This window comes from Alternaria novae-zelandiae, assembly GCF_023758075.1.
Source record: "Alternaria novae-zelandiae strain BMP 2774 chromosome Unknown scaffold_17, whole genome shotgun sequence".
Taxonomy (NCBI): Eukaryota; Fungi; Ascomycota; class Dothideomycetes; order Pleosporales; family Pleosporaceae; genus Alternaria; species Alternaria novae-zelandiae.
The window spans coordinates 427,999-440,706 of record NW_026056977.1 but is presented as its reverse complement, the minus strand read 5'-3'; the positions used below and the strand labels follow the sequence as shown (position 1 = coordinate 440,706).

The window sequence follows — 12,708 nt, the reverse complement described above, 5'->3', positions numbered from 1 at the left end:
CTCCTAGCATGCATCGACGCGTCGCGCCAGTGCCTAATGCATTGGACCCCCTCTACAAGTCCTCATGCGTCGTCTCAACGTCATCATGTTCGCATTGGACTGTGGCATCGTTCCTCCACCTTTAAACCACATAAAGGTCGCAACCACTACAAACATATCTCAACATGCTCCGACTCTTCTCAAGAAACCTTCCCACAGCTACCAAATCTATCACATCAACAGTACGAACAAATCAATTTCTCCCAAGAACTACATACCAGATTGTCAGAAATATGAGTGGCGGCAAGGCTAGCACCGATGAGCTCAAGGGCTCCAAGCTCTTTGATGTTTCTCATGTCACCGCTCTCGTCACTGGTGGAGGAACCGGTATCGGTTTGATGATCACACAAGCGCTAGTTGCAAACGGCGCGAAAGTATACATCACATCAAGACGTGACGAAGTACTGAAGAAGACGGAGGAGCTATACAGCGGCGGTGGTCCAGGCCAAATTATTCCCATCCAGGCAGATGTCAGGTAAGCAATCTCTTCTTCGATACCAGCATCGGTATCATCACTGACACTCCCCAGCGAGAAGGACGACGTAAAGCGCCTCTACGAAGAGATGTGCCAAAAAGAGCCCAAAGGTATCCAGATCCTCGTCAACAACGCCGGCATCGCCCGCGACGACAACACCAAGTTCTCCGCAAATGGCCAACCAAACATGGAAGACGCCCAAGCCATCTCCGACCATTTCCTCAAGTCGCAGCCTGAGAACTGGGCCGACACCATGAAGACCAACGTCGGAAGCATCTTCTGGATGTCGATGTACTTCCTGCCTCTCTTGGCTAAGGGCGGCAAGGTCACTCCTGGATACAGCTCTCAAGTCATCAACGTTAGCAGTATCTCAGGATACATGAAGGGAAGCAGCAGCGGCCAGTTCTCTTACGCGTCGAGCAAGGCGGCTGCAACACATCTGAGCCGCATGTTGGCCACAACGTTTGCGGGTACCAAAGTCCGCGTCAACACCATCGCGCCTGGTGTTTTCCCAAGTGAGGTATGTAACTTTGACATTGGAAAATACGTCAGTAAAGGTCGAGCTAACACGATGTAGATGACTACTGGCACTTCCGACGAGGACAACAAGAGCCGCATCGAGTCCGGCATGAGCAACCCTGCTGGCCGTCCTGGTGCTGACACTGACATGGCTGCGACTGTACTCCTGCTGGCTGGTCCAGGTGGCGTCTTCTTTAACGAGCAGGTCTTGTACCCTGACGGCGGAAGCACTCTCACACAGCCCGCAGCGCGGGCTTAGACGTTGATCTGTGAGCAGCCTCATGGATAAAAAGCGATAGACTAGATGCGATGTATCGAATGTAAATACAACGATCATGCATATCCTTGTTCCGTGTCGCGTCACCTTCGTGTTCCCTTTCAAAATCAACGCGTCTTTCGCATGTTTGCAGGTTTGCCGTGCCCCACCCCGCCGAAGCCTTCCGAAACCCCACCACAAGCGCAAACTCTTTCACGCTACACTGCGACCACCCACCCCAGCAAGCTGATGATAATCGCGAGTACTGCCCGACAGCTACAGTGTTGCAACCAAGTACTAGTACGATGCTTTTTCCCCACCCTCCATCAATCAGTACAACTGGCCTAATGGCCCAATGGCAAGGCGCTTGACTACGACTCAGTTCGATATCAAGAGATTCCAGGTTGTAAGTATTCACTCCACAAGACTCGCAAGAGTCGCCCATTCGAAATAGCACCGCTGACGCCCACAAAAGCGACCCCTGGTTAGGTCACAACACATCTTTTTTGCTGTTTTCTTGGTCGTTGTCAAGGCAGAAATTGAGGTTTTGGCGTTTGTGGGAATTTCGATTTTTTTTGGTATTGCCACTAACTAAGTTGGCTTTGCGATAGGAAGTAAGTGACGCTTAGTTAGGTGAAGGGTAGGTATGTCTGGCTATGCTTGTGTAATTGGAATGATCTGTTCCCTTTGGTGAAGTGGCTGATGTTGCGCGAACTACCCATGATACTCTCCGCAGTAATAGACAAGCAACACGAACCAACCTTACCTTATGGTTTAGATAGAAGCATACAATTATTATCATTGTCTACTAAAGTACGGCTTAAAGTCATGTTCTTTAGGCAGAGATAGCCTTTGTTCGCCTTTGGTCTGCAATGTCCAACACTGAACTGTGGCATTACGGTAAGGAAGATGACGCAGTGGGGATGGGTTTACCTAGCGGTTGGTTCGACGATTGAAATCGTATATATCCGGCGATACTGGAGTTGTGAACCGCTGTGCGAGAAGTCTGGTAGTGCGATTCAGAGTAACATCAGTGAATTGCTCTTTCTATAGCAATAGTTGCAACGATTTGAGTACATCTTGCCAACTCTATTTTGCTCACCAAGGAAAGGCGCAGCTTGCCTGGTGTAAGCTGTGAAATGAATGCCTGTTCACTGTATAACCATCAAGGATTCACCTCGTACTTCACACAATGCTCTTGCCTGACAGTACCACTACATCTCACTTTTCTCCCGAAGGCCTTGGTACTAAAATCTTTCTACCACGCAGTGTATCTAAAGTCCACCCAGCCACAACTCGACGCTGATACGATCGACGATGACGACGCCTACCCCTACCCCGATCACACGCGGCGGCATGCAGCCCGTCCCTTTGCCATGGCTAACAGCCCTGCTCAAACCGCGTGTCAAAGACTTCATAGGCGTTCACACGCATATCCTGCGGCCTATAGCTATGGTCGCACATGACGCTTCGAAAATTCGACTCACCCCCACCGGGGAGATTCACCCTCAAGCCCACACCGACCTAAAGGATTTTTACTACAATGACGTACACTTCGGCACTGCTCCTAGCGAAATAAGACGCCAACTACTTCAAATACCAATTGAAGACTTCTTCGATTTGTGCGTGCGCGAATTGGTCAATGCGGAAGATGGTCATGAGGATAAGAAGAAGGACCGGAACGACCGCCTTTGGTTTATTATAAGCTGTGCGACGCATCCCGAAGCGGACGTTGATGGAACGTTGGGGCCTGAGCTGTGGAAGTACTACGAGTGGACGACTTGGTGGCCCAAATACGAGCAATCACCAGTTCATCGTAGCTCCACGTTTGAATTGCAGAAGGAGGCAGTCGAAGAAGAAGACACCGTTATGTGGCCCGGGCTGACATGGTTTCTCGAAGACGAGATACGCATCCAAGATGGGTACGCCGCGGAAAACATCGAGCGTGTCATCAAGCACTTTCTCTGGCTCTTACTGAACACCATCGACGTTCACCTCGTCGATCATCGACTGGGCCTTAGTGATCGATATCCCGACGAAGAGACCGCGAGCGTGCTGCAAGAAGGTTATGATGTGCTAAATCGGTCTTCGAAGTTAGTGCTGCGGAATCCCTTTTCAGACATCCCCAAGCCTGTGCGTAAGGCCTTGGCGAAGCTCAATACCAGGGGTAACATCGAGTACGTCGGAATGTGCCCTCTACATGCTCTCTACCATGCTGTCCCACCGGAGCTCTTGCATGCATCCGCGTACATTTACTTCCTCCATTGGGCCTTGGCCGAGGTCGATCATTTGAAAGCAGACCCAAACGGCACCATACGTGCAAACCTGCTGAAGCTGCACATGGTGGGTGCACCAGAGGGGACTAGAAGCGATTGTAGACATTCCTGGACACGCCCTGCAGGTATGGGCGACGTGGTTACCGAACAGCTCGAAGCCCACGTGAATCGCTATTTCGACGATGGCCCTGGTGCGGACGTTCCATTAGAGCCGACCGGACCGCGCATTGATTCCGACGGGCTGTGTGATGTGGTGAGCACGCCAGAAGCAACCGAGCGCTGCCCAATATGCCTTGAAGATTACGCGGACGTTGACAACGTGTGCGTGCAGCTAAAGGCTTGTGCGCATCTACTACATCGTGGATGCTTGGATGAATTGGTGAACGGGGTGTATCCCGGAGTTCCTGAGATCAGATGTCCGGCATGTCGGAGAGGTATATGTAAAGCCCGCGACTATACCGCAGTGCTGGACAATGAGGTTCGAGATGCAGCTTCATAGCTGACAGAGTGTGGAGATTGTGGAATCGCTTGAGTAGGACGTTGGATGTAGACGCTGGTGCTGACAAGTATTTTGTGCATCATATGCTATCGCAAGCTAGAGTATTAATGCAAGAATGATGAGGCGACTCCGTCAAGTGAAGGTCCATGCAGGCGAAGTGTTGAGTAAACGGATGGCACGGCGGGGTCGGCTTGGCGTCATGTGACTGGGTGCAATAGTATTTTTGCGGGTTAGCGCAATGACACGGCAGCAAGGGCATGATCGCCGCAGGGCAGCAACGCCGAAACCTGGAGCGAGGTGAACTGATAGTAACACGACCGTCAAACTCTCGGCGAGCACACACCCAACGAGTGCTCAAGATGAAGAAGCTCGTCAGCAACTCTAAATCACGATGACGCCATGTTGAAGATCTCGGCGAGGGCGTGCAGCCGCCAGCTAGCGGACCGAGACGCTTCAGTCATCATACCTAGGTAGCTAGAGACGCAGCGGCCAGACCAATAGCTGCACTAGCTCACCAGATAGCAACGGAAGGCAAAAGTAATCACCTTTTGCGCAAAGCACTGCTCCAGCGTCTGTTCAATGCGGCGGTCGTGTGTTTTGTCGACTTCCGCTACTCGTCTTTGCGCCGGATGAAATGGCCTCGAACGGGCAACTACTCGCGCATCGCAACTACTACGGGACGACCGGCTATGGCTCACCACCGCCATTCGATACATCACGGCCCAAGCTGAAGCCAGCAGAGCGAGAGCTGGCAGACTTCACGCTTCTCGAAGCCCTCGACCGCGACGACCGCCCTACCTTCGCCGTCGAAACACGCTCGTCCCTAGGCCACGATGAAGCCCACACCATAGAACTCGTGTATGCGAACACGGCGCTTCACACCGTTGGCGGGCTTATGACCAAGATCACAGGCGACGAGTCGACTAGCTTGTTCGCGCAGAGCTCGGGACCACAACTTGCCTTCCGGAATTGGATTCGTGGGCAAGGGATTGAGGAGGACCTGCAACAACACGGCAATACATACACATTCGAAGGGCACGTGTGGAATGCGACAAGTGTGGGGCGCTACAAGATTGTCAGCGGCGTGCCGACGCGACTGCTGTGGGTCGACGCCGCCCCAGGAGGAAAGAGCCACCGCACCCTCCGACGCGAGCGGAAAACACCTTGGCCTGGGAGCAAGCATCGCGCGGATGCACTACCCATCAAGCCCCAGCTGTCGCTTGCCCAGATACCACAGACGCCCGATGCCGACACCAGCTCTTCTGGAAACCGAGGCGCAGTACCGCACACGTCCTTCGATTGTACATCTGATGTACTCACTTCCACGAGCCCACATATCGAGTACTTCCGCAGTGTAGATTGGGCAAGTACACCCCTGGGTCCAATGAGTTCATGGCCTAGTGATCTGCGTTGCGTAGCGAACACAGTACTCAGTAACAACGTGCCAGCCGTCATGTTCTGGGGCGACGATGTCATCATGTTGTACAACGAGCCCTATGTCCAACTCCTTGGCAGCCTCCATCCCTGCATGGGCGAAAGTGTCCGCGTCAAGGCGCCTGATCACTGGGTCTCGTTTCAACCTCTGGTAGACTACATCAAATCAACAGGGGAATCGATAGCCGAACCTGACATGCTCCTCTTCATTGAGAGAGACAAGATCCTTGAAGAGACACACTGGTCTTTCCAATTCGTCCCGATACTGAACACCGACGGCCAAGTGGCAGCCTACTACCAGTTCTTCTACGAAGTTTCCAACCACCGCATCCTCGAGCGCCGCGTCTCTAGTCTGGTCGCAATGGGAACCCAGAGCGCGAATGCCAGAGATTTCCCGTCATTTTGGGAGACGACACTGCGCTCATTGAGCTTGAACGATAAAGATGTGCCATTTGCTTTGTTATATGCTGCCGAGCGGCATGTTAGCGCTCAAATACCTTCAGTATCATCACCCGGTAGCATTCCTCCGTTAGAAGGCTGCGTTCTCAAGGGTACAATTGGCGTTTCAGCTGACCATTCGATCGCCCCCGCGACTATCAATATCAACGAAGACTCTTATATCCTCCAGCCGTTCCTAAGTCGTGCCGCCAAGTCCGGGAAAGCGACCGTTGTTCACGTCGAGGACCTTCCCGATCCAACAAGGGCCTTGCAAGGCATCGAATGGAAAGGATATGGTGACCCTTGTCGCACCCTAGTCATCTGTCCAATAATACCCACCACTGGAAACCAGGTAGAAGGTTTCCTCATAATCGGCATAAATCCGCGGCGCCCCTTCGACGAAGAGTACCAGCAATACCTGCATGTCATGGTGCGGTTATTGGCTACGTCTCTTGCTTCCATCGTTCTTTTCGAAGACGAAGTCCAACAAAGAGAAAACGCCATCATCCAGGCTGCTCAGATCCAAGAACATCTGATGGCTGAAATACAACTCAAGGAAAGCAAGTTTCAGCGCTTCGCGGAACGATCCGACGTAGGCATCTTTATCATTGATCCGGCAGGAACTTACACTTACCGTAATCAACGATGGCATGATATATTTGAGATCGCATCCTCTGATGACAACGCCACTGTGGCGTGGCATAAAATCGCGTTCGAAGAGGACATCTCTTACTGCCAATCCATGTTCGCAAAACTAATCATGAATCACGAATCTGTTATCTTTGAGCTGCGTACGCGGATGCCCTGGACGCCGCCGTCACAGTCAGATGAGCCACAGACCGAGGATACCCAGCACTACAAGTGGATTTTGTGTTCAGCCTTCCCCGAGTTGGGTCCGAACGGCGATCTTGTTGAGGTCGTCGGGAATGTTACGGATATATCCAGTAAGCAACCTTAAGTACGATGACCTATGACACATGCACTGACCTCGCGCGCCCATTCCAGAGCAAAAGTGGGCTGAAGGTATTCAAAAGATACGCATGGACAGCGCACTGCAAGGCAAGCAACACCTAGAACACTTTCTGGACACGACGAGTCATGAGATGCGAAACCCCCTCAGCGCCATCATGCAATGCGCAGATTCTATCACGTCTTCCTATCCCCAAGAAGATTACCAAGAGCGCCAAAACACCACACCGAACGAGTGGACGGCTTTCATCGAGTCTACCCTTGACGCTGCCCAAACGATAGGAGTTTGCGCATCGCACATGAAGCACATAGTCGACGATATTCTCACCATCTCTAAACTCGATTCGGGTCTCTTGGACATGACACCGGTCATTGCGCAACCCGAGAGTGTAAGACCTCTAATCTGATGACACGTATGTTACACAGACTAACTTCATAACCTAATAGGTGGTTATGCATGCAGTGAAGATGTTCGACGCAGAAGCAAGAGCAGCGGGAATCAACCTCGTGTTGAACGTGGATCAGTCCTATCGCAACATGGAGATCGACTGGGCATCTCTGGATCCAACAAGGGTGTTGCAGATTCTCATCAACCTTCTCACCAATGCCATCAAGTTCACCCGCTTGGAATCCACCAAGCGTGTAACAGTGACTCTGGCCGCCAGTAGCGCTGAACCCGTCTCAACGCTACATGGAATACAGTATAACGAGGAGAGGCTTGTAGGACAAGACCCCCACTTGGAAGAGGATTGGAAGAAAGCTCAAGAGTTATTCTACATCCAATTTGCCGTCACTGATACGGGCCGTGGACTTTCCGACGAAGAAAAATGTAATCTCTTCACCCGCTTTTCACAAGCCTCACCTCGGACGCACATACACTACGGTGGCTCTGGCCTTGGGTTATTCATATCAAGACGTCTCACCGAGTTACAAGGCGGATCAATCGGCGTCGCAAGTGAGTCTGGAAGAGGCAGCACATTTGCCTTCTACATCAAATCACGGCGGGCGAGACCTATTGTAGCCCGGAAAGGCAGTCTTCCGCATGTTTTCCCAGAAGAGATCAAGCACAGACGCCCGATACCGCTCGTGAGCTTAACGCGTCCGTCTCCTCCCGTGCGTATATCCACAGGCGAGCAAGGTCAAAGATCAGACTCTGCCAGTCCAAAAGCACGCCGTCCGTCAGTGCAATCAAAATCTTCGCAGACCGAACACTCTCACGTCCGGCCGGAAGCGCTAGGACTACCAGAGGGCCCAGACCTGCAAGAATTGAAGCGCACAAAAAGTATACCAGATACGCTCCATGTTCTCGTGGTGGAAGACAATCTCATCAACCAGCGCGTTCTCGCCAAACAACTGCGCAATCTAGGATGTGTCGTGAGCGTCGCCAATCACGGCCAAGAAGCCCTTGACTTCCTACCAAAGACCAGTCTGTGGAAACACGATCAAGCTACTGGCGACGCGATCGCGCGAGAGGCCCTCCATAATGGCGAACTGCCCATCGAACTCAGCCTCATCCTCATGGACTGGGAGATGCCCATCATGAACGGACTCACAGCCGTTGCCGAAATACGCAAGCTTGAGCAACAAGGCTTGTTGAAGGAGCGAGTGCCAATTATCGGGGTCACAGCCAATGTGCGTCAACAGCAGATCGAACAAGCTATGGCTGCAGGAATGGATGATGTTGTTGGCAAGCCTTTCAGGGTTGCGGAGTTGCTCGTACGGATGAGGGGCATAGTCGCTGGTATGGATCCGGAGGGACCGAATAGTGCAACCCTGACTGAGGGGTATGCTAGCTTTGGATGATGGAAAAGTCATTGGATCACGATTTACAAGAACTAATACCATTTCACGAGTGCAAGCTCAGCATATGACCAACTGAGGGACCTCGCAACATCTTTTCCTTATTCAGTGTCGATCGCCGGCCAAGTGCTATTAAGTAAGCGTTCGAGGCTCATCTGGGCAACATCCCCAAAGCTCTGACCACTTGTTCTTCAGTGGCCCTACACGTTCAAGGTTGACTGCATTAGCGCACTGGTCGCTTATCACAGGTTGCACATCAACTTGCAGGCCTGAGAACGATTACGCGAACGGCCAGCCGTGTAACTACCCCTCATGATGCTGACATCAAACCCACGAGTTTTTGAGCTGATTGCATTCTGCATTCTTTCCAGCAAGACCATCGTCCTAAACAATGGCGCTATTCCAAACCCTTGACCTTTGGAACTCCCTCATCGTCGTCTTCGTTTATATCCCCATTCTTTACTGCATAGGCTGGCTCACATATGCGCGAACACTGCATCCGCTTGCGAAAGTACCAGGTCCTATCTGGCCGGCGATATCGCGCACATGGCTTATGTATCGCATGTATCAGGGAGACTTGGAGATGCACATGCGCGCAATGCATAAAAGGTTCGAATTTCCTGTTCTCGGTCGATGGTTGAGAGCTGACGTGTTATAGTTAGTGTTCCCATCGTTACGAGTTGAAAGATGTTTTGCAAAGAGACGCGGGTATCGGAACAACGCCAAGTTCTGGACACTCGAGAAAACATGCTAATAGCGTCTGAACGTACCAGAATACGGCCCAATCGTGCGCACAGCACCAGACGAAGTGGCCGTCAGCGACCCAAGTGCTATTCCTACCATATATCCCACACAGCAGCCACTTGAAAAGACCGATTGGTATCTCACATACAGGGCGGTGAACCTTGGGCCCAGCCCCGACTTATTCACAGACGACAATGAGAAACATCATGCAGCTCACCGACGGACCGTCGGCTCCGTGTACACACTAAGCAGCATATTGAAGAACGAGCGCGCCCTGGACGAACTGATAACGTTGTTCGGGAAAAGGCTCGGCGGATTTGCAGACCGTGAGGAAGATGTTGACTTTGGGTTATGGCTGGAGATGTAAGTGCGTCAGGTCACACATCCTCCTCCTTGCAACTAACATACTGACCTACACTACACGTACAGGTTCTCCTTCGACAGCGTAGGCGCCGTATTCTTCGGCCAGCCCTTCGGCTTCCTGGAAACGAGTACAGACTATGGGAACTACATCGCCGCCGTGCATACCGCCATGCCGATGAGTTCCGTCATCGCGATGGCGCCGCTGTGGTGCCGCGGGTACCTCCTCCAGATCGGCGTCATGATCCCAAAAGTCTTCAAAGCTATCTTGGCTGTAGATGGTATCGGGCAGACTGCTGTTCGAGAAACAGGTGTTGCGCAGCAGAAAAGGGCGGAAGCGGATACGCATCGCATGGATGTTCTGTCACAGTTATTAGGAATTATGAAAGAGAAGAAAGACAGTCTGTCGATCGAGAAGATTCACGTTGAGATGTGGGCGGCTGTGTAAGCACCAGCTGTGTCTGCCAAGAACCCTTTTTTGCTAATACCATGGCAGTATCGCTGGCTCAGACAGTACCTCCGGTGCTCTCCGCGCAATCTTCTACTTCCTCATAAAACATCCCTCAAAGATGGAACGACTAACCCAGGAAATCGACGATGCCTTTCAAAACAGCACGCTCACCACTCCCGTACAATACAACCAAGCCACCAAGCTACCCTACCTCATGGCCGTCATCCAAGAGTCGTTAAGACTTTTCCCGCCGTTTGGCGTGCCTATGCCGCGGTACGTGCCGAACGGTGGTCTGCAGCTCTTCAATCATCACATCCCTGCTGGCTTCAAGATCGGTATGAATGCCATGGTCACGCAATTCGACGAATCGGTCTTTGGCGAAGACGCAAGTGAGTTCCGTCCTGAGCGTTGGCTCGTCGGCGATGGGCAGTACAGAGCCATGCAGAAAGCTATGCTAGTGTTTGGCGCGGGGACTAGAACTTGCATTGGGAAGCATGTAAGTGCCGACAACTGGGAATTGGTTTGTTGTCGCGTTTTACTGATGATGATGCTGTGCTTAGCTTTCGAATGCGGAGATGTATAAGGTGGTGCCGGAGATACTGAGGAGGTTTACGGTGGAGATGGCGCATGATAGGCCTTGGAAGACGCATAATGCGACGTTTGTGCTTCAGAGTGATGTGATTTGTAGGATTACGCGTAGGCCGTTTTGAAGAGCTGACACGTCACTCCGGGCGGCGAGTGTAGATAGATGGAAGGTTTCCACAACGCGTCACGCGTGCGCACGTGCGCAGTCTTGAGACTAGTCTTGATTCGGCGATGCCGCGTCTACCCGGGGAATCACTTATCCAGCGTTCAGCTATCTACAATTTCATTGCCTTCCATATGAACTGATGTTGATCTAGATCTGCACTCTACGCGTCCTCCATAGAGAACTGCACCCTGTAATGCATGCTGCTGATGACTTTGTAGAACAACGCGCGACCGCTGTGTAATGAAGTCTGGGGCGGGGCTAGCGCTATCGCATGGGTTCCTGCCACCCATTCTAACCAGCTTCTCCTTCGCCCACCTCATGTTTTCATATTGATGTAAGCTTTATGCCCTACTCAATCCGACGCCGCTCTCTCGCATCACAGATCTCCGCTCGACACAGCGGACAGCGATTGCTGTTGTTCTCGATACCGTTGACCAGATCTTCTAGGCACTGCGCATGGAACGCATGGCCGCATCCGACCTTCCAAGCCACCGTATCTGCGTTGCGCACGTCAAAGGGCTCCAAATCGACTGGACAGATGGCTTCAGGACCAAGCTGGACAGGACTAGCCACGCTGCTGGCTAAAATACGAGGACCGGTCGCTTCCCACTTTACGTCTTCAAACTCAGCAGGCGCGAATTCAGCAGCCTCCTCCTCTTGCCATGCCTGTATAATACGATCAGGAACACGTAAATTTGCGGTCTGAAACGGGATGTAGTTCCTCTGTTCGACGCTTCCCACGCCAAGACTGAGGTCATCGAAAAGGTTTGTGGTTCGAGGCACATCCTTGAAGACGCTTTCTACACATCGCACAAGCCACTTGTACATGTGCCAGTTGAGAAGCTCTGTCTCTGTACTTTGAAGGATTTCCTTCGCCCGCAAAACAACAAAGTCGTGGATAGTACGATGATTTATATTAGCGCAGTGGAGGCGCGCATCCAACGGCATGTAATTCCCTGGATCGCCAAACATACGCGACAGCTGATCGACGCGATACTCTGCAAAAGTCTCCACCAATGCTGGACTGGGTGCGTAATCCGTTCTCTGAAACAGGTCGCAGATGTATGCGATGTGGTGGACTAGAAGGTTGAGGACAGACTCTGCCGTCTTGTTGTGTCCAGTGGCCGGTGCAGGGACCAACAGTAAGTCGCCCAAATATGGAAAGTCCTCTGGATGCGATCGCTGTTGTATGAAGGTGTCGATATCGCTCGGCCGGTCGAAGTAACGGGGTTGTTCCTCTATTAACTGGGCCAGGAAATCAGCGTATTGCCCGTCGTAGCCTGATCGCAGCATCCTCAACCACAGCTGAGTGTAGTCATCGACGCGTACATCCATAAACACTGCGTTTTGCTCTCTGCCCATCTGCTCTCTGTCCATGTAGTCGATCAGCTCCTCACGCCGCTCCATTAGCTCCTGCCACGCTTGTCCGAAATCTCCAGAGGGCGTGGAAGCGAGCGCCCCTAGATTCGCCGTCCATAGGTTCAGAGCCAGGGCCCGTTTCCTTGGGTAAGCGAGTGCGTATAATAACATGGTGTCGTATGCGGCGACGACTTTACTGCGAGCTTCATGTGTGTCCTCCGCTGCAGTGAGGAGAGTGTGAAGGTACGTTAAGGGGGTGGGTAGCTCGTGTTCTGGTTCTAGTAAACTGTCCATGATGATTGTAGAGTGAGTTGAAGACACGTATACTTGTAGACCGG

At 52.1% G+C, this 12,708-nt stretch overlaps 5 protein-coding genes across 5 annotated transcripts; 4 read left to right on the top strand and 1 right to left on the bottom strand.

Moving 5' to 3' along the window:
* Nucleotides 1-164: 164 nt before the first annotated feature.
* J4E88_007972 (uncharacterized protein) lies at nt 165-1,292 on the top strand (the record flags this gene model as incomplete). The annotated part of the gene is made up of 3 exons (XM_049401586.1): nt 165-514; nt 569-1,034; nt 1,092-1,292. The coding sequence occupies 3 exons, from the start codon at nt 165-167 to the stop codon at nt 1,290-1,292; spliced, it is 1,017 nt and encodes a 338-aa protein (XP_049252659.1).
* Nucleotides 1,293-2,741: 1,449 nt separating this feature from the next.
* Nucleotides 2,742-4,064, top strand: J4E88_007971 (uncharacterized protein; the record flags this gene model as incomplete). The annotated part of the gene is made up of 1 exon (XM_049401585.1): nt 2,742-4,064. One exon carries the CDS (start codon nt 2,742-2,744, stop codon nt 4,062-4,064), a length of 1,323 nt encoding a protein of 440 aa, XP_049252658.1.
* A 634-nt stretch (nt 4,065-4,698) lies between these two features.
* Nucleotides 4,699-8,708, top strand: J4E88_007970 (uncharacterized protein; the record flags this gene model as incomplete). The annotated part of the gene is made up of 3 exons (XM_049401584.1): nt 4,699-6,880; nt 6,942-7,294; nt 7,353-8,708. 3 exons carry the CDS (start codon nt 4,699-4,701, stop codon nt 8,706-8,708), a joined length of 3,891 nt encoding a protein of 1,296 aa, XP_049252657.1.
* A 388-nt stretch (nt 8,709-9,096) lies between these two features.
* On the top strand, nt 9,097-11,252 carry ACRTS1 (Cytochrome P450 monooxygenase acrts1; the record flags this gene model as incomplete). Its single annotated transcript, XM_049401583.1, has 5 exons — nt 9,097-9,147; nt 9,463-9,812; nt 9,879-10,253; nt 10,306-10,689; nt 11,189-11,252. 5 exons carry the CDS (start codon nt 9,097-9,099, stop codon nt 11,250-11,252), a joined length of 1,224 nt encoding a protein of 407 aa, XP_049252656.1.
* A 107-nt stretch (nt 11,253-11,359) lies between these two features.
* J4E88_007968 (uncharacterized protein) lies at nt 11,360-12,664 on the bottom strand (the record flags this gene model as incomplete). Its single annotated transcript, XM_049401582.1, has 1 exon — nt 11,360-12,664. The coding sequence occupies one exon, from the start codon at nt 12,662-12,664 to the stop codon at nt 11,360-11,362; it is 1,305 nt and encodes a 434-aa protein (XP_049252655.1).
* Nucleotides 12,665-12,708: the final 44 nt, after the last annotated feature.